The sequence below is a fragment of the Capsicum annuum genome, chromosome 10 (assembly GCF_002878395.1).
Source record: "Capsicum annuum cultivar UCD-10X-F1 chromosome 10, UCD10Xv1.1, whole genome shotgun sequence".
Lineage (NCBI taxonomy): Eukaryota > Viridiplantae > Streptophyta > Magnoliopsida > Solanales > Solanaceae > Capsicum > Capsicum annuum.
This window is the reverse complement of record NC_061120.1, coordinates 216,093,414-216,117,189: the sequence shown is the minus strand read 5'-3', so window position 1 is coordinate 216,117,189 and position 23,776 is coordinate 216,093,414. Positions and strand designations below refer to the sequence as shown.

The following is a 23,776-nucleotide window of genomic DNA, read 5'->3' as shown; positions in this document are numbered from 1 at the left end:
CCGCTATTAATAATACAAAAAGAAAAAAGGAAACAGATATATCACCAGATGTATTAGGCTCAAGATGGTCCAATTGTGGTTTAGAGTCATCCTCAATCAGTACAGGGTGAGCCAAACACATGTACACCAATCTAACTTGTAAAGCACTTGGTAAAGAAGTGCATAAAGAACATCCCGGTGCACTAAGATCCCGCTATGCGCTAGGTCCATGGAATGGCCAGACCATGAGGATCCAGGGTAAAGAAGTGCATCTTAATAGATAAAACATTTATAGAGAGGGCATAAATTCATAGTTACAAAGATGCTAATACTTGCGTTAACAATTCAGTTAAAAGAAAGAAAATTTGAGACCTGGAGGACTATCTATGATTGCGAAAGAGAACAAGTCGAGACAAGATCGTACATCCAAAAAGACTAGACAAGTACGAGCATTACAAATAGCTTTGATCATTGATATGATCACCACCCTCCACTGCCACCGGACTTCTTACCACTACCCCAGCCAGAATCCTCAGACTGAACACCATTGTCCTGTCCCCAGCTGCTTCCACCACCACCACCACTAGGACTAGCACCCCAACCACCACTACCGCCACCACTAGGACTAGCACCCCAACCACCTCCGTCTCCGCTACCACCTCCACCACTACCACCCCAAGAGTCCCTGGCAGGTGAATTTTGGACTTCACCCCAACCTCCTCCTTCCCCCTCCTTAGAACTCCACTTTTGAGAGCCATAATCTGAATCTTGTCCGTCATTATCATTATTTCCTCTACCACGTCCCCGACCCCGACCACGTCCACGTCCACGACCACCGTAGGGCCTTGGTGGCAATCCACTTTGATCATCCTGATTGCTTCTATTTCTGTAGTCATTTCTACCTGCAAAACCGAAAGCACCCAGTAACAACCAGTACGTATCTTTCTTCCCTTTTATAAACCTCGAGGATTAAGAACAACACATATTGCAAAGCAACAGTAGAATGACGTGAAACACATTCTAGACATACATAGTGAACAGACTGAAAAGCCACTGTATGTTTTAGGGCAAATAAAAGTCGCAATAGGATGCAATCTCAGCCTGCTCGCTGAGGTTTTGAGGGCATAAGTCAAATGGCATGCCCACGAAGTAGGGCAAGCAGTTGAGACAATGCGCCCCTGCAGCAGAGACCGCCACAACCCACTCCCAGAAACACCTCTGTAGGGAAAAGGAGAGCAGAATGGTACACCGCCGCAACTTAAAGATACGGGCCAGTCAATGCTGGAAGGAGATACATAAATAAGGGCAACTCCTCCCAGCTGCCAGCCCAATTTTATCTCTTAAAAAAAAAGAGGCATCTAGGAAAGTGTTGGTTTAGCGCTTTCAGAGCGTGATGAAGATTGAAGAGCAATCTTTCATCATGCCACTAAGACGACAAAGAAAGGGAGAGAGAATAACGAGGGACAGTTTTTACCTGGTCCTGAAGACCTATCTCTGTCACCAGATCGACCACCTCTTCGACCACTATCATTGGATGAACCACTCCACCCGCCACCAAATCCTGAGGATCCCCCACTTGCAGGACTGCGCATAGGCACCATTGCTGCAACTGATCGTATTGATGGTCCAGAGTCATGAGGATCATCAATATGTCTTTGAAAATATGCCACAAGGCGATCAATTTCTTCGAACATCCTCTTACGGAATTTAAATCCTTTCGGGTACAGACCAACATACTCATGGTGTGGGTTGGAACTCCGTATATAAGTCAAAATGAATGTCCCAGGGTGTTCATGAGAAATACCAAAGCTATAGACAATCCTCATAGGGTACTCAGATTTCTCAATTTTCAAAAGCTCATCAACTTCTGCCTTTGTTCCCGTCTTAAACTTGCGGTAATTTAGCATTGCCTTCAAATGAGCTACTAATGGATCAACATACCGATCCATCACCTGAAATAAACACAGTATAAAACCAAGGAGATTGTCAGTGTTCCCAAGATTCTAAAAAAGAAAATACCCACAAATGTATTGTGCCTCCAAGAGGAAAGAAAGTTGCAAACAAAAAATGTATGATAAACCCCCGTTTAGTTTCTACTTCAATCAACCAAAGAAAACATATCAGAGAAAACAATCCTCAACTAAATGCCAACAAGCAAATTTCTTGGGAGCAATTAATAATTTTTTTATGGCAAGTATTTGGAGCAATTAATACTTAAAAAGTGTTCTCTGAAAAGAGAGAAAAATTAACTACATTTGAAATAAGAATGTAGCAATTATGATTAAATGATCCAATCAACTTTAACTACATTAAGAAAAAGGCAAGAAAAACCAGGCCCATTTTAGTCATCAAATTTGACCTCTCCTTCCAATTTATTTGTTCACCATTTGACCAATATATTTAATTTTTCCCCACGGAAAGTGTAACGAAAGAAACTGCAAGAGAGAGAGAGGACAAATTATATTTCCTCTCCAAAATGACATCAATCCAAGCTAACTGCATTGGTACCCATGTTTCTAGTTCTGCTTATAGTGTTTGGATAATTGTTACATATTGTAATGTAACATAATGTTAATTTACACCCACTGTATGTTTTGATTGTTACTTAAATTTTATTGTGTTATATACCAATAACCAATTTGGTGCGACCGCACAGTTACCTTTTTTTTCCGCTTTTACTTATCATTTAACAATCTTATTTTACCCTTACCCTATCCTCTTTATAATAATAATTCCACCCCGTTATCCTACTTTTTCTTGTACTATTTGTAAGCTTATTCTTCAGGTTGTTGGTGTGTGAAACTTTGAAACAATGGAAGACAATAAAATCTATCCAAACGTACTTACCAAAACAGTACATTGAAGTACAATACTGTCAATACAATATAATACAATGATGCATTATGAAATGATGCAACAACAAACGATGTAACAACCATCCGAACAAGTTGTTAAGGACGTCTATGTTTATTTATTTTAGTTTTATTCAACTCAATTTTTTATAACTGTTTGCCTGGGCTTAGCTTGAGTGCACCTCAAAACTAATTCCACGGGATACCTATCACCTCCCACCGGTAGCAAGCAATAGGTAAAAGGTAAATTTGTCCACCAAGGCTAGGACTGAAGGGAAGGAATCACCTAGCATTTTTTGTCTATGTTGGGATTTGAAACCTGAGACTTCATGGTTCTCAACCCACTAAATTGATCAGTAGGAAACACACTTGGGTATATTCAACTCTTCTCACCGGTTGGATAGCTAAATTCATATTAACGACAGGGAACCTATTTTCCCCATTCTCTACAATCCTCCCTCCAACAAAACTAAAGGGGAGAGATGCCAAAAACTAGATCAGGAACATTTCTCATTAATATGAAATAACTGGACAGATGAGCAAAGTACCTCATCTAAATCTTCAAAAGTATCTTCTCCTATTTTCAATGTTTTCCCGATACGCAGCAAGCTTGTTATATCCTTATGTTCCTTTCCACCTTCCACAATATCCTTGTGAGCATAAACACCATCATACACTTTGAGCGTTAGGGTCAAAAACGATGGTCCGCGTGAGCTGGGACGTACAATACTTTCACCTGGTTCCTTGTCCGAGAGTAACTGCACAAAGTATGAAGAGAGTGTCAAGATAAGTGTATGCATCAAATGCTAAGAATCGCTAAAGACACTTCTTTCTTGTCATTGCAATGTCATAGCATGAGAACTATGCACCAAATTTACATTTTACATCTGTGAAGATACAACATACCTCCATTGCTTCATCTGCTGTTATATTTTGGAATCGAGGATGAACTATCATCCTTGGTTTGAAATGCTTCTTCGCAAGCTCCTTTTCTTTACGAGCTTTTTCCTTTTCATTCTGTAAACTAGTGCGATCTTCATGGTAATATGGATCCAAGTTCTGATTATTCTGATACCTATTATTTCTCATATCATTCTCTTTACAACTCAGGAAAACCTGGTACCTATTTTTTTGGATTGACTTGATTCTGCAACTTAAGATATCACCTTCACGCATTTTTTCAGTCAAATCATTGACATCTCTCCAATCATCTGAAGAATCCTCCTTGGTAAGAATGCCGGTTAGTCCACACTCAAGAGCACAGATAGCTTTCTGTGGTTGAACCCGCCGAACTGTTGCCTGCACAATTCTTCCCTCGGAAAGCGTCTCCTCAGACTCACCAGAAATCATATAGAACTCTTCATCCTGGCTTGGCTCCACATACTTTCTACGCCAATCTTGAAACCCTTGCATTAGCTCCAATTTTATACCGTTAAGGGTTTCCCTTTTATTTTCACGCTTCTTCTCTTCAGCATATCCATAAGCATTAACCGACCTCAACAGATGTGGCTTCTCTTTAACATGCTCTATTGCCATTTCAAGCACTTCATCATCATCGTTATCTTCTTCACCCATGTCTCTAAGATAAATATCTTTCGCCAACTCCTGTGCAAGACTATAGGATTCTGGGTGGATCCTTGTATCATCCAACAAATCAATATATGTACTGCTATTTGCAGTGTATCCACTGCGCCGTACTCGCAAGAAGCCAACTGCATTGACAAATACCTTTTTACCAAGATGATGTTCAGTTAAGAGATCCTTCCTAGTGAAGATCGTCTGCTGTCTTACCAAGGATCTTTGAAGAGATGCTGCCTTTCTGGGACCCAGCCCCGAAATAAATTGCAGCGGGGCAAATAACCATTCATGACTTATAGCCAAATTAAGGTCAATACCCACCTGGTTAGTTACATCCACCATAACCTGTTCAACCACCCCGTACTTCTCATCTGGTGTGAGAAAGCTCTCTAAAGTATTCAGCTTCCAAGATAAAATTTCCTTCCCAGGTCCACATAATGTAGCTATCATTGCTAAAGGATTTTGAAGATAACGTCCCAATGCCACAGCACGCCTCACAATACCTAAAACCCTGGAGTGGATAAGTACAGGTAAATCCAAACAGTTGAATATAAGATCACAGGAGAGTGGTACCTGTCTGTGTAGGAAGCTGGTCAGCAGAAATGCGGGAATTCTCATAGAGATGCGGAAGGGATTCGTCTCCATATATTATGTTCAGATTATCCATCTCATGACCAACATCTCTTGGATTATCCTCCACCATTTTGAAAATAATCTGAATCACATAAACAATCAAGAGAAACTTTAGCAACTGCAATAAAGAAGTTATGCTGATAAAAATATTTTTATAATAAGTCAGAAACAGGGACATATCCTACCAGAATACTGCTAGTTTATCCCTCATTACATTAGCTACCAATCAAGTAAAATTCATGGCTGCATACCTCGTAAATATCCTCCTTAAGCCGTGTACAAGAAAGATTTACAGCTCCCAGCACCACAACATGTGGCTGGTGGTCCATCATGAATTTTAACAGTCTCTGCTGGTCATTTTTCTTCCGCTGCTCATCATTAACATTCTGTCCACGAAGGCTGAGAGATCCAGCATATAGGATATCCAAAACCTCTCCTGACGAATCCAACATCACAAAAGTGGTTGCGGGCTTTCCATGGCCCCAACAGCAAGCCATAACCCTGGGTGCAGGCTCTTCATCGGAGCCAAGATCATTTTCTCTGCGTTGATATGGCCCCACTGACACTTTATTCCATAAAACATTTCCATATTCCATAAGCAGCCAGTTCTTTGCTTTACTTGTTAACAAGGATCTTGCTTCCTTTTCCATCGAAGGTAGAAGAAAGTTGAAAAATGCATCCTCAAGTATTAACTTTCTCTGTTCGTTCCATGACTGAGCAGATTTACTCACACCGTCACTGAGAAAATGAACTTCAGACTCAGACGTCAGTTGGTTAAGAACAGGTTCAGGCAGCTTGATAGTAACTTGGATGAGTTTCTCTTCTTCAGCCTTCTGTATGAGAAGCCACTGTGCATCCTCAAATTTGGAGAGAGGTTTACCCCGTAACCACTTGACTCCAGCAAATCGATGGAAGGAATCAATCACCGCATTCCCATCAGGAGTAGGACTTGTTGATACTTCGGCGTTGGCCATATAGAGACCACGCACATGTTTACGGACACTTGGTTCACAGCTTATCTCTACTGCAGCCTAAAATTGATCATCAAGAATCAGCTATTAGTGTCACACGCGACAATGAAATCGTTGCAAAGTAAGTTTTACATATATGTCCTCATACCATGTGTCTAGCGCCTTTAAGCACAGCTTGCGGTGTTTCAAACATTGCACAGGTGAAGTTCGATGCCATCTCTTCTGGTGGTTCCTTGGCATCCTCCAGCTCATCCTCCTGCAAGAAAGTTCACGCCTTCATAGTGATTTCCTAGTACCAACTAGTAAAATGCTACCCAATAATAGGAAAAAAAGATATCAGAGATGAACTTCAAAGAAATAAACCACCTACAGTAATAGCAACGAGGAAATTGATGGATCAACAAAGCTATTGGAGAATATTTGGGTGCTGAAAATATAATTCCCAGCACTGTGTGATTAAAGGTCTTAATTAGGTTGAACGTTGACATGATAGCAAGTATCCTCCCGCAAATGGGATGCAAAACTCCGTAGACGACAATGCATATTTAAATAAGCTCAGGTCATCACTTTGTACTGTCTACTTAGTTGAACACATCTCATTTCTAATTGTATGTCAAACAAGCAAACTGAGAGTTCAGAAGCAATGATGTTTAAAATTCAAATGTGCAGGTGCAATCAGTAATTTGGTACCCCTAAGGTGATTCCTCGATCAACACAATAGTCAACATGAATGCAATTTTATTTTCTTAACATTGGGCAGATCCAAAACATATAAGAGAACACTTACCATCTTTTCTCGAGTCATCTGTAAACCAAATTGCTCGGCACTGTATCCCAACTTGCTTGCCACTTCCCATAAGCCGGCTTTGCTGCAAATACTGTATTGCGATTTCCTCTTTGGCCTCTTATATTGTCCTTCATCCACACCAACTTCTCCAGGCGGGAAGTGCAAGTTAAATTTTGAGTCAACATCGTCAACCTCTCTTTCCGACTCAGCCGCCTGGAGTGATTTGGTAATCGATTCAAAGAGCTGCTGATTCAACTTTAGACGTGTTTCATCATACACCCTACGGGACTCTTCTTGAAAGCGCTTCTTATAGTACAAATCAAGCGCAGACTTCCGCTTCTGAAGGAGGAGCCACTTCCGGTCTAAATCTTGGATTGCCCAAAGCACCTGCAGAATAATCTCTTTCAATATTCATTTCAAATTCCCAAGGTTCTCGACATGGGACAAATCATAATACTTTTGAGAACAAGTCTCACCTTATGCCATCTTACGGCGGGTTTTTTGTCAGAATCATTGGAGCCATCATCACTAGTTTCATGCTCTTCTGGATTCTTTAATAAGCTCATGCATTCCTCCTTACGGTACATGGTGATGAATGGGACCTAATAACAAAGCAAAAATTTGCAGAGTTTCAAATGCCATGCATAGATCAGATCAAAAATCCTAGTTAAGGTTTAGAACTCACATCAAACTTCTGCACGTGCATTAAATCAAGAAATCTCAGTATGTCATCTTTATCTATTGGCAGCTCATTCTGTTCTTCAGTTGTCCCACTATCTTTCTTCTTAAAAAGAGGCACAACCCCAGCAGCAAGCTGATTGTAGATCCAGTTACTCTCTTCCACTCTAATGGTTTCAACTGGCACAGGACCAGTGCTTTCCTCAGATATCTACAAAGAATTAACAAGAGATTCTACAGTTAAGAAAGTAGCATAGTAAACAAGAAAAACCACAAAATCTACCCAGACAATAAAATTAAGATGTAAAATCCAATGACAAAGACAACTTAGATGTTGCACCTGCATTCTTTCTGGGACATCTCTTTGTCGGATGCGCTCATCCTTCTCAGTCATATACTTCTCAGCTAGAATAGTAGGATCGAATTCATCTTCAAGTCTCCTTTCACTCCATTCACCGGACTCATCGTGCATGCCCGATTTTGCCCTATCTTGTTTTCGACGCATTAAAAGTTCTTCAACATCGCCAAATATGTCATGGGCTTCCTGGAGAGCAGAGGACGACACTCCTGGTGCCTGCCTGGACTTCTTTTTGTTCACCTTCTTCCTTCTGCAGATCCAAAAAGACAATGTGACATAAATCAGAGAGCTATATAAAAAATCAAGACCATCCTACATCCATATATATCTCAAATGCAATACCTAATAGGAGCACCATGTTCGTCAACTTCTTCTTCATCAACAATAAAGTCGGCCATTTCATCTTCCTCGCCAATGTCAGCATCCTCTTCTTCGTCCAGCCTTTCTTCCTCCTCAGCAATATCCTCGAGTGGTGGCCCTGGAAATATCCCGAGGAGTTCAAGTTAACAACATGAGGAATACTGCCAACAAAGAAGACAATTAGAATGATGTTTACCTTCATCATCACCAAATAAGCTGCGCTCGAGCTTCTGCTCAGCTGTACGCCCTCGTCTCCCAGTTTCATCAAACTCCTCCTCCTCATAAAAACCAGAACCCTCATCTTCCATATCCCTCTGAGCCTTTTTCAACCGCTTGAATTTTTTGCTCTCCTAATCAGGCAGTGTGAAAATCAGAAAGTGTGAACACCTACTGACAAAATCAATACCCTACATAGGAAATGCATATATATGTGTTTGCTTGCGTGTTTACATTCAGTGAAGCAAAAATCACAACTCACAAGTTTTGGACGAGGCACCGCAATATTACTTTCCTGGAGAAGTTCATAATCATCTTCATCAAGCACGTAATTCCTCTCTGACTCCCTGAAATAGTCAAAATATATAAAGGCAGCCATACACAGAAAAGTTATACAATATTTGAAAAGCCGAACTCACCTTTTCTTCCTTTTCTTCTTCTTTTGCCTCTCATCATCACTATCAGCTTCATCCTCTTCATCCTCTTCTTCTTCTACATCATCTACTATAAACCCATCTTTCTCATATTCATCCTGACCCTCTGCCCAGATAAAAGCAACAGAACAACCCAAATTACAACATATACATATAACCATGCAACAATAACATACCCAGTCCCATGAGTGAGGTCCGGGGAGGATATAGTGTAGGCACACCTTACCCCCACCTCGTAGAGATAGAGAGGTTGTTTCCCATAAATGATCTGCAAATACATATAAACAAACACGAATAACGAAAACATACCTGGTGTAATCCACAAGTGGGATCTCAGAAGGATTGAGTGTACGCAAACCTTACCCCTACCTTTAAAGATAGAGAGGTTGTTTCCAATAAATCATACAACAATAACAACATACCCAGTATAATCACACAAGTGAGGTCTGTGGAGGGTAGAGTGCAAAAGACCTTACCCCGCCTCGTAAAGACAGCGAGAGTATTCCCGATAGACCCTTAGCAAATACACATAACCATACAGCAACAATAACATACCCGGCATAATCTCATAACACGTGAGGTTGAGGAGGGTAGTGTGTACGTAAACCCTAACCCTACCTCGTAGAGATAGAGAGGTAGTTTTCAATAAACCCTCAATAAATACATATCTCATACAACAATATACCCAGTGATATCCCACAAGTGGAGTCTAGGAAGGTGGAGTGTACACATACCTTATCCCTAGCTCGTAAATATAGAGAGGTTGTTTCCAATAATAGACCCTCGGCAAATACATATAACTCATACAACAATAACAACAGCATACCTAGTGTAATTCCACAAGAGAAGTCGAGGGAAGGGTAGAGGGTACGAGCTTACCACTATCTCATAAATTTCCGATAAACCCTCAACAAATACATATAACCCAAACAACATACCCCGTGTAATTCAGTGAAAGTAGAGTATACGCAAACCTTAGCTCTACAAGGAGGCCATTTCAGATAAACTCTCGTCAAATACATATGACCAAACAACAACAACAACAATAATACCCAGTGTGTAATCCCACAAATGAAGTCTCGGGAAGGTGGAGTTTACTCAGACCTTACCTTCACCTCGTAAAGATAAAGAGTTTGTTTCCAATAGACCCTAAGCAAAATAAACATAAGAAAAAATCTATCATATTAAATTAGGGTAAATACCTTCTTCTTCGTCTTCATCCTCATCCTCCCGTTCATCAACTGCATCCCCATCAACCGGCTCTTCGTCCCTCTCTTCTTCCTCAATTCCAACTTCATCTACGCACAAAATTTTCAATTTCTATAAACACATGCACATTCAACCACTCAACATTTTCAGCTAAAATAACCAAACATTTCTTTAAAAAACGAAAAAAAAGGAAAAAAAACATCAACCTTCGTCGTTGGAGATCAAGCCATTTATTTCGCCGATCTAACTTAGAGCACAACAAAAAATCCAGCTATTTCACACAAAGTACACGCAGAACTAGGTGAAAGTTGAAAACCTAAACCCTAGAAGTTTCAATTTGCATTCAACTATAACATTTTCAGCTAAAATAACCATACATTTCCACAAAAAAATCAAGAAAATGAAAAAATCAACCTTCGTCATCGGAAATCACGTTTTCCCCAGCCATTTTTCCCGCAGATGATAACTTTAAGCGCACAACAAAAATATAGCTATTTCACACGCAAAACTAAGTGAAAATCGCAAACCTAAACATTTTCAGCTACAATAACACATTTCTACAAAAAAATTGAAATAATTATGAAAAAAATAAAATCAACCTTCCTCATTGGAGATCATGTTTATTCTAGCATTCTTTCGCCAACGATAACTTAGACCACAACAAAAAGACTAGTTATTTCACACAAAGTACACGCAGAACTAGGAGAAAATCGAAAACCTAAACTAGAATTTTCAATTTCTATAAACACATTTTCAGCTAAAATAACCATAACCATCACATTTCTAAAATAAAATCGAAAAATTCTTTAAAAAAATCAACCTTCGCCATCGGAGATCACATCTTTTCCAGCCATTTTATCGCAAACGATAACTTAGAGCACAGGAAAATATCCAGCTATTTCACACATAGTACACGCAGAACTAGGTGAAAATCGAAAACATAAACTAGAATTTTCATTTTCTATAAAGACATACATGCAACTATTCAACATTTTCAGCTAAAATAACCATAACCATCACATTTCTAAAAGAAGAAATCGAAAAAAATATTTAAAAAATCAACCTTCGCCGGAGATCACGTATTTTCCAGCCATTTTTTCTGCAGACAATAACTTAGAGCATAACAAGAAAATCTAGCTATTTAGAATTTTCAATTTCTATAAACACATACATTCAACTACTCAACATTTTCAGCTAAAATAACCATAAACATCACATTTCTAAAAAAAAAATCGAAAATTTTATGAAAAAAATCAACCTTCATCATCGGAGATCACATTTTTTCCAGCCATTTTTTCGCCGACGATAACTTAGGGCACGATAATAAAAAGCAAAAACCCTAGATATTTTTCACACGGTACACACACAACTATGTGTAAATTGAAACCCTAACCCTAAAGATTTCGATTCGCGTTACTGATAATAGCGAAAAATGGTGAAAATTGTATATATAGTGTGAGGGAGGGAGTGGGGCGGTTCGTAGTAGTGGTGGTGTAGTGAGGGAAAATGGCGATACAAAATGGGCAGAGGTTCAGAGTAATAATAAGTTGCGGATGAATTGATATTAATAATAATGGTAATGTTCTAAATTGTTTATTCAAAAATTGAAATTACAATAAAGATGTATATTTTATATTGGTGATAATATGTTCAGTGTAGTCTCGTAGATGAAATTTGAGATGAATAAAGTATATATTGATCATATTATAACAACGACATTAATAACATATTCAGTGTAACTCACATATGGAATCTCGAGAGGAAATAGCGGAATTTTGGATCGTATGCAAGTCTTGTTCTATTTCATATAGGTAGATGATATGAGTACGTGTAACAATAACATATAAGTGTGGCCTGTGATATAAAGTTTAGAGAAGTTAGAGTATATACTGGATTCATCTTTATCTCGCGAATGTAGAGAAGATAAATATTTATAGATAATTAATACTATTATATATGAAGTTTTTCATCGGAATACTTCTAATAATTTATCCAGAAAAAGATTAAACTTGTTAACGAGGAGCTTGTTCAGAAATGATGTAATGAGAGACATACATAATTGACTTTGTCAGCGGGTATTTGATTGAATAAAATCGTTCGATTTCCAAATAACTTACCTCTTAGAAAAAAGTTCGAGCAAAGTCGTGACCACTTCTTAAGTTGAAAACCTAGGAATTCGTTATCTTGATTTGTTTGGTTTATTTTTCGATAATGATCTTGGCCAATCTCTAAAGTGCTCCAGCAAGGCCCGAAAGTGTAAATCAAGATTAGTTACCTTTTACAGCACACCCGCTTCAAGGAGCCTATTCTGATGTGGCTCTCTCGGAGCTAAACGTTGATTTAGATAAGCATATCAAAGTAAGAGAAATAATTATGAACACTGTAGACTATTTCTGTCGAGATAGTGAAGGGAGAGTCTCGTTTGTAGAAATTTTTTCGTATGAGATTTAATGAAATGTAAAGAGATCATGTCTATTATTTATATGATTTTTCGTACTCAGGTCTATCAAAAGTTCAATGGACGAATATTTAAGAGTGTGATAGCAAATTAAGAATGAATTGATAATGATTTAAATAATTTATTCAAAATCAAATTTAAAATGACGAGGAATACTTTATTAATGTCTATATGAATTTCTTTTGTTGGAATATTATTATTACTAATTCATCAACAAGACAAGCTCGATTATAAGAAATTGTTGCTAATTATTTATTGGAAGAGAATTATTTATATCTTATAAAATCTATCTCCTCCTCCAAATAAAATTTAATGAGATTCAAAAATTATGGTCTCATCTAAAAAAATTCTAAGTATTCAAATCAAATAAATATTCAATGACCGGCATTTATGTCTTTCTTAGCTAAATAGGACCAAGTTAATATGCTCTAAATAGTTTAGTCAAAATCAAATTTAAAATGTATGTGAATACTTATAAATGCTAATTAATATTTATATAGAGTTTTTTGACTAGAGTATTACCAATGCGTATAAAAAAGAAGGTCTTCGAACTAGATTACGAAAAATATGTTTATACTCTAGTAAAGGAATTATGAGAATTTATCGCTAGGTACATTATCAATAAAATCATCTAATTCTTGTATAAGCTATGTTTTTTTCTCAGAATGAAATTTAATTTCATTTAAAAGTCAAACAATCTAAATTTTAATCAGAAGTAATTTCTGCAACACATTGATATGAGGAAAAAAATATATAGTATTTTTCATATATTTTTTTGACTATTTAAAATTTAATTTTAAAATATCAAATTAATATAATCTAACTTAACTTCATAAATTAATCAAACTGTCTCTTAAACAATAAAACATGAATTAATCAAACTGTCTCTTAAACAATAAAACATGATAACTAAAAAGAAATAGAGATAATACTCTATATTGCATACCAAAGGAACACTTGGAAATGAGGAAGAATTTAGTATGCGCTTGGCCGTGAAAATAAAAAAAAATTAGTTCAAGTTGGAGTTGAAATTGTATTTGACCATTAATATAAAGTTGAGTTATTTTTGAATTTTAGTGAGAAAAGTGAGTTGGAAAAAGTCCACCAATTGTCGCTTGTATTTGTAGTTCTTATGCACAAAATATTATTTCTAGCTAGCGTTTGGTCATAAATTTCTAAATATTTTTGACAAATTATTTTTGAATAAAGATTTGAATTAAATCTCATCATGTATTTGACCACGGTATTTTGAAAAACATATTTTACTTTGAAAGTTATCAAAAAACGAAAATTGTCTCAAATATTAATCTTTTCTAGAATTTGAGATTACGAAAAATGAAACAAATAGCACTTCGTCGGAAACTATTGACATGAAAATCACCATTGAATTTTAATTCTATTTTTTAGCTATTTGTTGTCAGTTTATACAATGCTGATAACAAATTTGATTTATATCTTACACAGATACATATTCTATACTATAAATATACATTTTCTATATGCATCTCATAGATACATATTTTATACAATAAATGATACCAATTCTATGTACATCATATTTAAAAAAATGCATATTCAATATAACAATGATTCATTTTTTATCCATAAATTCATCGCTATATTTTTTTACGAATTGTATCAATATGATACGTGAATTGCATCCATATGTTATATGAACTGTATCTGAACGACCTAGACCAAAATAGCCCAAATTAGATTAGGATTATTTAGCGAAATTAAAATGACTGACTGATTACTCCATATTAAATAACCCAAACATGAGCCAATTATTTTTAAATGGGTCAGCCTGTGTCCTTTTTTTTTTGAATTATTTGTTAAATAATGACAAATTATATGATTATACATTATTTGCTAATTTTTTTTTAAAGACTAAAAAAAATTTATGACCAAATGAATCCTTAGAATAAAGTGACTTCTTTTTCTAAAAAAAAAAAAAGGCAGTCCGGTGCACTAAAACTATTGAAAGGTTATTTTCAAAACTTGAAAATATGACCTCATGATCAGATGACATCAACTTTATCGGTTACTCAAGACTCCCCTTCAACTTTTTTTTTCTTCAAAATATACTAAAAAAAAAATACTCATGACAAAACTTGGCTTTAGCTTAAAGCCATACTTAACTAGTAAAAGAAAACTCCAAGTCGGGCCGGGTCATTGGTGTTGTTGGTATTGGGCTTTAGTTATTCATTCATTCATTCAGATCTCAAATCTCAAAAAAGCAAAAAAGGGTCAGCTCCTCGCCGATTAGGGTTTTACAAAATACCTCTCTCTCTCACTCTCTCTTTCAGCTAAACCAAATTCTCTTCTTAGGCATAACGATGACTGCTCAATCTCAAGAAGAACTCCTTGCTGCCCACCTCGGACAACAAACACTTGATGTAATTCTCATTCTCTCTCTATTTTTTTTTTTTTTGCATATATGTATATATATATGCGTGTGTTTTGTGTGTTTATTATATGTGTGTGTGTGTTTTATGTGTTGCTTGTATGTGTGTGTATATATGCCTGTGTTTTGTGTGTGTATATATATGTGTGTGTGTTTTGGGTGTGGTTTGTATGTGTGTATATATATATTTGATAACCGTGGTGTCCTAGCCATCTCGAGCACACCTCGACTAATTCCACTAGATACTTGCCACTTCCCACCAGCAACATGTATGTATGAAGTGAGAATACACACAAAAGACATACACATATATATCCTCAGTGCGTTTATATATGTGTGTGTGTATATATACATATATTCACTTCATAGATATAAAATTGTGGATGTGAAGTTCTGTATTTTAAAACTTTTGTTCTTATTGTTAATTAGAGTACTTTTGGTTGTTTCATGATCAGTTTTTGTTAAGCTTGAGATAGTATTTCGATTATTTGTTTGGAAGATTCACTTATTGATTGAGATGTGTTTGTGTGTGTGTGTTATATACATATATTCACTTCATATATATAGAATTGTGGATGTGAAGTTCTGTTTTTTCTGGTTCTTATTGTTAATTAGAGTATTTTTGTTGTTTCATGATCAGTTTTTGTTAAGCTTGAGATGATATTTGGATTATTTGTCTGGAAGATTAGCTTATTGCTTGAGATTTATATGTTGTTTGTGATATTTCTTTTTTTACGCTAAATTGGCGAAGATAAATTGCAATTTTGAGCAAAGATCTGCAATATACGTGAATTGTTAGTATGAGTAGTACTCTAGTAGTTTATTGTTATTCGATTTCTGCGACTTTTTATTGTTTGTTGTACCTCCATTAGTCTTATTTTGTTGTAGTTTTTTCTTTTATGAATGTTTTGTCATGCTTTCATTAGTTTTCTTTTTTAATTGCTTTCCCTTGAAATGAGGTACTATATACATTACCCTCCCCCAAACCCCACTTGTGTGATGACACTGTATCTGTTGTTGTTGATTTTTTTTTTGGTAAAAAGATTGAAAATTGAGTTTATTCATATTCTTCTGAATGTCCTGGCTGCAATTGGGGAGGTTTTTGTCCGTTTGCAAATTGAAAAAACTACAGGTATATAAACGTACTAGTGATTTGAGTGGTCTTTCCAGTTGAAAGATTGCATATCATTTATGCTATCAGCATGGTGCAATCCTCCTCCTTTATCTGGCGCATGTGAGCAAGCTCACACAGGCGGACCCCAATTTGTTTGGGGCTGGCCTTAGTTGTTTTGTTATGTATTAGTATATTGAATTAGCTTTCTGGGTATTACAACTTACAATTGCATTTGAAGCTATCTAATTTTTCAGAAATGTGAAAAGTAATAAATATTAGGATAAAGACTACTACTGTTTGTCCACCATTGAGACATTAAATGATCTCTTTCAGTGAAATTTGAATCTTTGTTATTAAAAAAACCCAAAGTTTGAATCTTTTGAGGTTACTAACACAATCAGTAGGATTAAAATTTATGAACAGAAGTGTAAGAAGGAGAAGGAAAATGGACAAAATTAAGCTTCTTTGGTCCAGAGGTGGATGCTAAAGTAATTGAGTTTAAGTGGTTTCTTAATGTTTTGTCATAAAAGCAGCTTCTTCTCAAGAGAGAGCCAGTCATTTTGATCCTTGTGTAAGCTCATATAGATTTTTAATCACTTCTCTTGTAGTCTGAGGAACCAATCATTGAGGATGAAGAAGATGATGACGATGACGACGATGATGAGAAAGATGATGCTGATGCTGAAGGTAAGTATACACCAATAATTTGAAAATTCTGAACTCTGGTTTGGTTTGTTATTATTCTGCCAGTTCGTAAAAGAATGGTATCATTCGACTTATTAGTGCCAGTTGTGGCTGAGGTGCCCTTTAGAAAGGGATCTATCTGAGACCGTTTCACAAAAGAATTTCTTATATATGAGAGTACTTATCTGATAGGACTACAACTTGAAAATAATTTAAAGTTAAAATCAATACGAGACATATGGAGTTATGATAATTGATAATACACCTCTTTGCCCTGCCAAGGTAGAGGTAAGGTATATGTACATCCTACCCTACCCAGATCCTAGTTGTGGGATTACACGGGGTATGTTACTGGATTTTGTGAGACACACTCCAATAGGTCCGAACTAGGAAGCTCTTTACTTTCAGTGTTTGTAAAGTTTGTCTTATTGGATAGGCCATGGAAAGTTTTTCAACGTTTTAGTTTATTCCATACATGGGTAGTGTCTCACATAAAATGCAATAGAGGTGGTGTTGATGTTTGCTATTGTTTGTCACATTGATTTATAATTACTTCTATCAATTGTGTGCTTTTGATTCTCCGCGTAGTTTAGGTTTCTAGAGCTTGTTTTCGTTCTAATCTCTGCCAAGTTAATTACATTTTTATTTATCAAATCAAAGTTATGTTAATCAGCAGACATGAAATAATTTGTCTATCACCCCTCACAATAGATAATATTTTGAGATACCTGACCTTTGAATTCAATTGATAGTCAAAAGGTTTGTTTTATTGTGAATATCTTTCTGAGATGATGTGAACTTAATAAACTGATAGCCTTCTAAATCCCCCATTTTCATACTGAAAGTGTTATTTTTCCACAGATATAGTCATGCGACATTTCAAAGCTACATATTTTGTAACAGGCGTCCATAACTTCTGTGTTAGGTGTCAATTGAAATAGTCATGTTATTTACATATTTGATAATACATGTTTTAAATTTTTTTGTTAAATACACACTGGTGTTGGATCACAAAATCTAATATCAGAGGATTGAAATAACCAAACCTAAGAGGGTGAATATTTATCAGAAGATTGGTTCCAAAGGAGTGCCTCCCTGTACTAAATGTCCACTGCCAAAACATGGACAAGCTTAACCCATATAAAAGAGACTGTATCAGAAACTAAGGATCCCTTTGGCCACAGATTTTCCAAGTAGTTTTTGGGAAAGAACTTGGCAAATAGTGTTTGGTCATACAATTTGTCATTATTTGGCAAATAATCCAAATTTCCAAATACTAGTATTTGGCCAAATTTCAATTTTTGTGAACTTTTAAAGATAAAATATGTTTCCAAAATTCTATGGACAAACACATGGTGAAATTTCACCCAAATCTTCACCAAAAAATGACTTGCCAAGAATATTTGGGAATCTATGCCAAACTCTAGCTAATATTAGTCGTCGTGTTTGCGTGAAAGCATTCCTGTAATTTATAAAAAGAGTCCTCAAGACCCAAGATTTAGCCTTGGATATTGCATTTCTCCACATTGGAGTGCTGCATATTCTCTCTGTCTAGATGCACCAGAAAGGCCATGCGTGCTGCTTTTTTCCTGATTATTGTGGCAATACTTAATATGCTTATTATTGCGGGCAGAGCTCGGAGATGGTAGTGGCAGGTCTAAGCAGAGCAGGAGTGAGAAGAAGAGCCGAAAAGCGATGCTAAAGCTAGGAATGAAGCCAATCCCAGGGGTCAGTCGTGTAACTGTGAAGAAGAGCAAAAATGTAAGTTGACCTCATTATTATTTGTTCACTTCCCTTTTCCTTTGTTCTCTTTTGAAATTTTTTGAAGTTGTTTAAGGTTCTTCTGATTCTTTTGTTTTTGTTTCATTCAGATACTATTTGTCATTTCAAAACCAGATGTATTCAAGAGCCCAAATTCAGACACATATGTCATATTTGGTGAAGCAAAGATTGAGGACTTGAGCTCACAATTGCAGTCTCAAGCTGCAGAGCAGTTCAAGGCTCCTAATCTGAGCAACGTTATATCGAAGCCAGAGCCATCTACTGTGGCTCAGGACGATGAGGATGTAGACGAGACCGGCGTAGAACCAAAGGATATAGAGCTTGTGATGACTCAAGCAGGAGTTTCCAGACCCAAAGCTGTCAAAGCTCTCAAGGCTGCAGATGGCGACATTGTCTCTGCTATCATGGAGCTTACAAACTAGGATGCTTTCTGAATCTTATGAGCAGTGCTTTCTTTGAATATCTAGAGGTCTCGTGAGCTTTAAAAGTTTTGAATTGCTGCTCCTTTTTATCTCTGTGTCCTTGTTTATTTTACCGTATGTCTGTCGTTGTATACCAGATTGGATTGTTATTTTTATGTAAGAGAGAAGGGTTTAAACTATGCTGCTCCTTTCTGTCTTAAACTAGAATCTTGTCTCTATTAGTCTTCCTGCTTGGCCCTTCTGTTTTGATGTCTCTCCATATTCTGCATTACTTTGAAATAATCTTGGGTTATAGATTTTGAGCTAAGGTTAGCTAAATAATGAAAGGTTATAGAGTAACCATATTTCCCATCAATATGAACCAACATTTTTAACCAAATGTTCCCAAACAAGTCTTTGTTATGCATAATTTTTGCTCAGTGAGAACTTCACATTAGGTTAAAGCATCCTAATAAATTAGTAAATGAAAGCATGTGGTGAGGCAAGGGAGCAAACTTGTTTGGTTTTGCGGTGCACTCATTTCTGTTACGAGAATGAAATAACGCCCCAGTTTGACTCAAGACTGAAACTCCTTACAACTCGCACCAATAGCAGTACTGATTTTTCCTTCTATCGGAGAAGTTTCTTTTCCTCATTTTTAAACTACTTTTTCTAGAGAAAATATTCTCTAAAATATTTTGATCAACCAATCAAGAAGAATCATAAAATAAAAAAAAAGAGAAGCCCAGTGCACTAAAGCTACCGCTATGCATGGTGTCCGGGGAAGGACCCCACCACAAGAGTGTATCGTACGCAGCCTTACCTTGCATGGCTTGAACCCCTGACCTCCTGGTCACATGACATTAACTTTACTTCAAGGCAAGAATCATAAAGTATTTTTTGAAAATATTTTCCTCCGTAATGAACACACACTTACATCTAATATAACTCCATATATATATATATATATATGTATGTATGTATGTATGTATGTGTGAGTGAGTTCCTCTATCTTCCACTATTCTTACAAACTGAATATAACAATTTAAATATTAGTTCCATCCTCAATCGAATTGCGTATTGTAGGACCTATTCTGAAGATAGCATTCTCACTAAGATTTTTTTTAGACCCAAAATTTGAACTCAAGATCTCTAATTAAGAGTGAAGTAGCCCCACCACTGCAGCTCCAAAATCATTGTTGGTTCATTTTCCTCCTCATTTATTACTACTTTTTACCCATGTGAAGGAAGGACTACTATAAATAATTGTTCACCAAACAAATAAAAAAACATAAAAATTACAGCATCATGCTATAATAAGCATGACATCATATTTGACAACTAGCAAAATTGCCAAAAAGGTCATTTAATAATTAGATAGTGATTGAAAATTGACAAAAGGACACGTCATTGCATTCCTAACTAACAACTCCGAAGTGGGCCTTAATATCCTTAGTCAACAAACAGCCCAAATTTATTTCTATGTTTTCCCCCTCAACTATATTGCTAATGCCACGTAAATAATTCATTTAATTTCACAATTTTACCTTTTAAATAATTGATAAAATTATCGACATGTGACATAGTAGGTCATGGTTCAAATCATGAAAATAATCTCTGACAAAAATAAAAAGTAAGATCGCGTAATAAATCATTATCGTTCGATCTTTCTAGAGTTCTCACACATTACTCAAGTTTTAGTGGACCAGACTATCCTTTACCATACATAAGTTGATATTTAATTTTTTTCAAGGCATAAGTTTGTTATGTGTGTGGAATGTAACTTGTATCACAAAAACACTGTTTTCTCCGTCTCATTTTATGTGTCATCATTTTTTTGATCTATCCCCAAAAATATCACATTTCTTTATTCGGTAATTATTTAATGATATTATCTCCTTTTTATCCTTCTTGGGTCCCACTTAATAGGAAAAGACTACTAATATGTAAATATTACAGCAACTTTAAAAGGAATAATTTTGTAAACTTTATAAAATCATCACTTATTTCTTAAATTATGGGCCCGATCAAAAAACGATACATAAAATGAGACAGAGGGAATATTTATTTTGAGATATAAAAAGTAAAGACTAAGATTAAGTCCCAACAATGATAAACACTAACTGATTTCTTTTCACCTGTTCTAGCCTTAATGGACAGAATTAGATAAGATTTATTAGCTATTGCTGATGAAAGGTGACAAATATATTATAAATTTAATTAAAATACGCGTAAGTTGGTCTGAATACTACGATTATATATATGAAAAAAAGGGTGTAAATGACCCAAATAATTTTTACCAATTTGGTTCCAAAAGGTGTTCTTTCAGTGATCTCAAAGGTTAAACTAAAAAAGAGATAAATAAAAGAAGCAAGAAAATATTTCCTAATAGAAAGATTTTTGAAAATCATAATTTAAAACAAACCTTAGTTATTTATATGCATGTAAATCATTAACGTGAAAACAATAAATATGATCGACTATTTATATTATAAAAAAATATTTTATTTTAAAGAAAGATGAGTCAATTTCAAAGTAGAAAGGACAGTACGATCAAGTACAGCAACCTATATTTGACTATTTTGATATATTGAAAACATCAAATAAATTCATCAACTTATTTGCAATTACTTGCACTAATTGCTTCAAATACCTATAAATCTCAAATAAATGTTGATTTGAATTAATCAGATGTCAAATCAGGTAGATCGTACACGTATACGACTGATATGAATTCAAAAGAAAATACTATGTCTAGTTTATGTAATAGGTGAAAGGAATCTTAGAGTAACTAGTTATGTGATCAGAAGGTTATAATTAGGTTCAAACTGTGGAAACAACTTGTGGCAGAAATGTAATGTATAGTTGCATATAATAGTTCCTTGTGGTTCGTCACTTTACACCGTACACGTATACGATTGATATTAATCCAAAAATGATATTATTTCTAGTCCATGTAATATATGAAGGGAATCTCGAAGTAACTTATATATACGTTGATGTCATGTGATCAGAAGGTCATGAGTTCAAATTGTGAAAACAACATCTGGCAGAAACGTAAGGTAAAACTGCATACAATAGATCCTTGTGATTCGATACTTTTTCGAACCCCACACGTAGCGAAAACTCTGATTCACCAAATTATTTAGTTTGGTTTATGAACAAGTTACTAATCCCTTCCTCAAAGCTTATTCCCTTAGGTTTTAATCAGAAGGTTTTTGAACGTTAGAAACTATTTAAAACCTTGTCTTATAATTCCATCGCTAACTTTCCTCTTTCATTTCGATGTTAAATTTACATATATACTAAATTTTATAATAACTATCTATCAAGTTTAATTGCCATTGGTTGATGAATTATAAAATTTATATATTAATAGTTTGAAGATGTCAAAAGTACTTCATGCCTATGTCATTTTCATTTAAATTTATTATAGTATCTTTTTTTTTTTTTTTCCCTTATAGAGTAAGTCTAGCTTGAAGGTCAGCTACATGACAAAGTCTAACAGTTAAGACAATATACTTTAATTTTCAATTTACAAATAATTCATAAACAATTAATTATTCTACTAGTTTACTAGTAAAAGAAGATGCCAAAGGATACCATAAATCTCTAGACTCCAAGTCAACTTTCTTCTTTTTATTTTTTTCATTACTTCATATCTAATATTCAGATCGAAACCCGATTAAATTTCAAAATTATTTTTTAAAAATAGTGCTTTTGATGATTTTTTTTAAAAAAATAAAAAATTAAAATTGAGACATCTGACTAAAGACGAACGAAGATAGTGTACACAGAAATCTAGACTCTTAGTCAACCTTGGTATGCAAGAAACCTAACAATGTCAGAATAATATTCCTCTCTATGCAGTAACCTTTTGACTAGGGTAAGCAATTTGCAGATATAATTCTTGTTTAATAATAATCTTTTTTTAATATAATAAAATATAACTACCTCCCAAATCAAGAACAAGAATATTAGAAAAATAAAGTAAAAAATTGTTTTTGTTCAACTCTTTAGAAGTCTCAAACTATAGAATGATATGAGATAATTCTTATTTTATTTAACTTGGTTGTTAGCCCCATGACCAAGCCAAACAATAAAGACAATATACTATAATTTCAATTTCAATTTGCAAATATTGCATAAATTTTTAGTTTATGAATTTTGAATTTAGTGAGCTATAAATAAATTATTTATATGTATTAAATAAATTTTAACATTAATATAAAATAATAATACGTGCAGTGAAATCTCACAAGTAAGATCTGAAGAGAAGAGGGTGCACGCACGTAGATATTATCTCTACCTATAAAGTAGAGAGACTGTTTTCAAAAAATCACCTGCTCAAGTGTAGCAAACATAGATACGAAGAAGAAGAAAACAACGGAGAAAGTATAGTAATAACTAATAAGGAAACAATACAAGAGAAATAATAACATATGCTTAATAGAGCGATAATGAAAATATAATAAACAACAAATTATGATAAAATCACAAGCAGAAACTACACTATTATAACTAATACAACATCAAACACAATAAGGCTAGATTTTCGACAAGCAAGACAATACCCTTATATGATTAATTTTTTATTTTAATAGGTATTTTTCACGTACTCTATCTAAAGTTATGTCCTCGATAACATATGACTGGGAAATTAGTGGATGACACAAGCAAAGACCCCACTAATAACATGCATAATTTTATATTAAGAAATATTCTTGATTTATAGACCTAAAGTCAACCTAATCTAATTATGTCGTAGTTTTATTTTTAAAATTTATTTCCACATGACTTGAGTAAACGTTTGCTGCTATTTCTTGTTTTAATTCTCCAAGAACCAAAATAAATAAATAAATATAGAAGCATGAT

At 35.1% G+C, this 23,776-nt stretch overlaps 2 protein-coding genes across 2 annotated transcripts; one reads left to right on the top strand and one right to left on the bottom strand.

Moving 5' to 3' along the window:
* Positions 1-238: 238 nt before the first annotated feature.
* Positions 239-11,649, bottom strand: LOC107843756 (transcription elongation factor SPT6 homolog). Its single transcript, XM_016688143.2, has 17 exons — positions 11,314-11,649; positions 10,049-10,144; positions 8,832-8,952; positions 8,675-8,759; positions 8,393-8,546; positions 8,179-8,314; positions 7,819-8,086; positions 7,486-7,689; positions 7,277-7,402; positions 6,801-7,187; positions 6,162-6,269; positions 5,294-6,073; positions 4,983-5,124; positions 3,738-4,912; positions 3,380-3,589; positions 1,454-1,931; positions 239-881 (listed from the first exon to the last, which is right to left on the bottom strand). The coding sequence occupies exons 1-17, from the start codon at positions 11,345-11,347 to the stop codon at positions 460-462; spliced, it is 4,926 nt and encodes a 1,641-aa protein (XP_016543629.1). The 5' UTR covers positions 11,348-11,649; the 3' UTR covers positions 239-459.
* A 2,985-nt stretch (positions 11,650-14,634) lies between these two features.
* LOC107857031 (nascent polypeptide-associated complex subunit alpha-like protein 1) lies at positions 14,635-19,101 on the top strand. Its single transcript, XM_047397382.1, has 4 exons — positions 14,635-14,912; positions 16,643-16,721; positions 18,352-18,479; positions 18,590-19,101. The coding sequence occupies exons 1-4, from the start codon at positions 14,853-14,855 to the stop codon at positions 18,920-18,922; spliced, it is 600 nt and encodes a 199-aa protein (XP_047253338.1). The 5' UTR covers positions 14,635-14,852; the 3' UTR covers positions 18,923-19,101.
* Positions 19,102-23,776: the final 4,675 nt, after the last annotated feature.

Coding starts and splice junctions, on each gene's coding strand:
- LOC107843756 (XM_016688143.2), bottom strand. CDS start 11,347: ATGGCTGGAAAAAATGTGATCTCCGATGATGAAG. Junction 8,547..8,674: donor CGGTGCCTCGTCCAAAACTT/GTGAGTTGTGAT, acceptor CTGCCTGATTAG/GAGAGCAAAAAATTCAAGCG. Junction 8,315..8,392: donor CTTATTTGGTGATGATGAAG/GTAAACATCATT, acceptor GGATATTTCCAG/GGCCACCACTCGAGGATATT.
- LOC107857031 (XM_047397382.1), top strand. CDS start 14,853: ATGACTGCTCAATCTCAAGAAGAACTCCTTGCTGCCCACCTCGGACAA. Junction 14,913..16,642: donor TCGGACAACAAACACTTGAT/GTAATTCTCATT, acceptor CTTCTCTTGTAG/TCTGAGGAACCAATCATTGA. Junction 16,722..18,351: donor AGATGATGCTGATGCTGAAG/GTAAGTATACAC, acceptor TATTGCGGGCAG/AGCTCGGAGATGGTAGTGGC.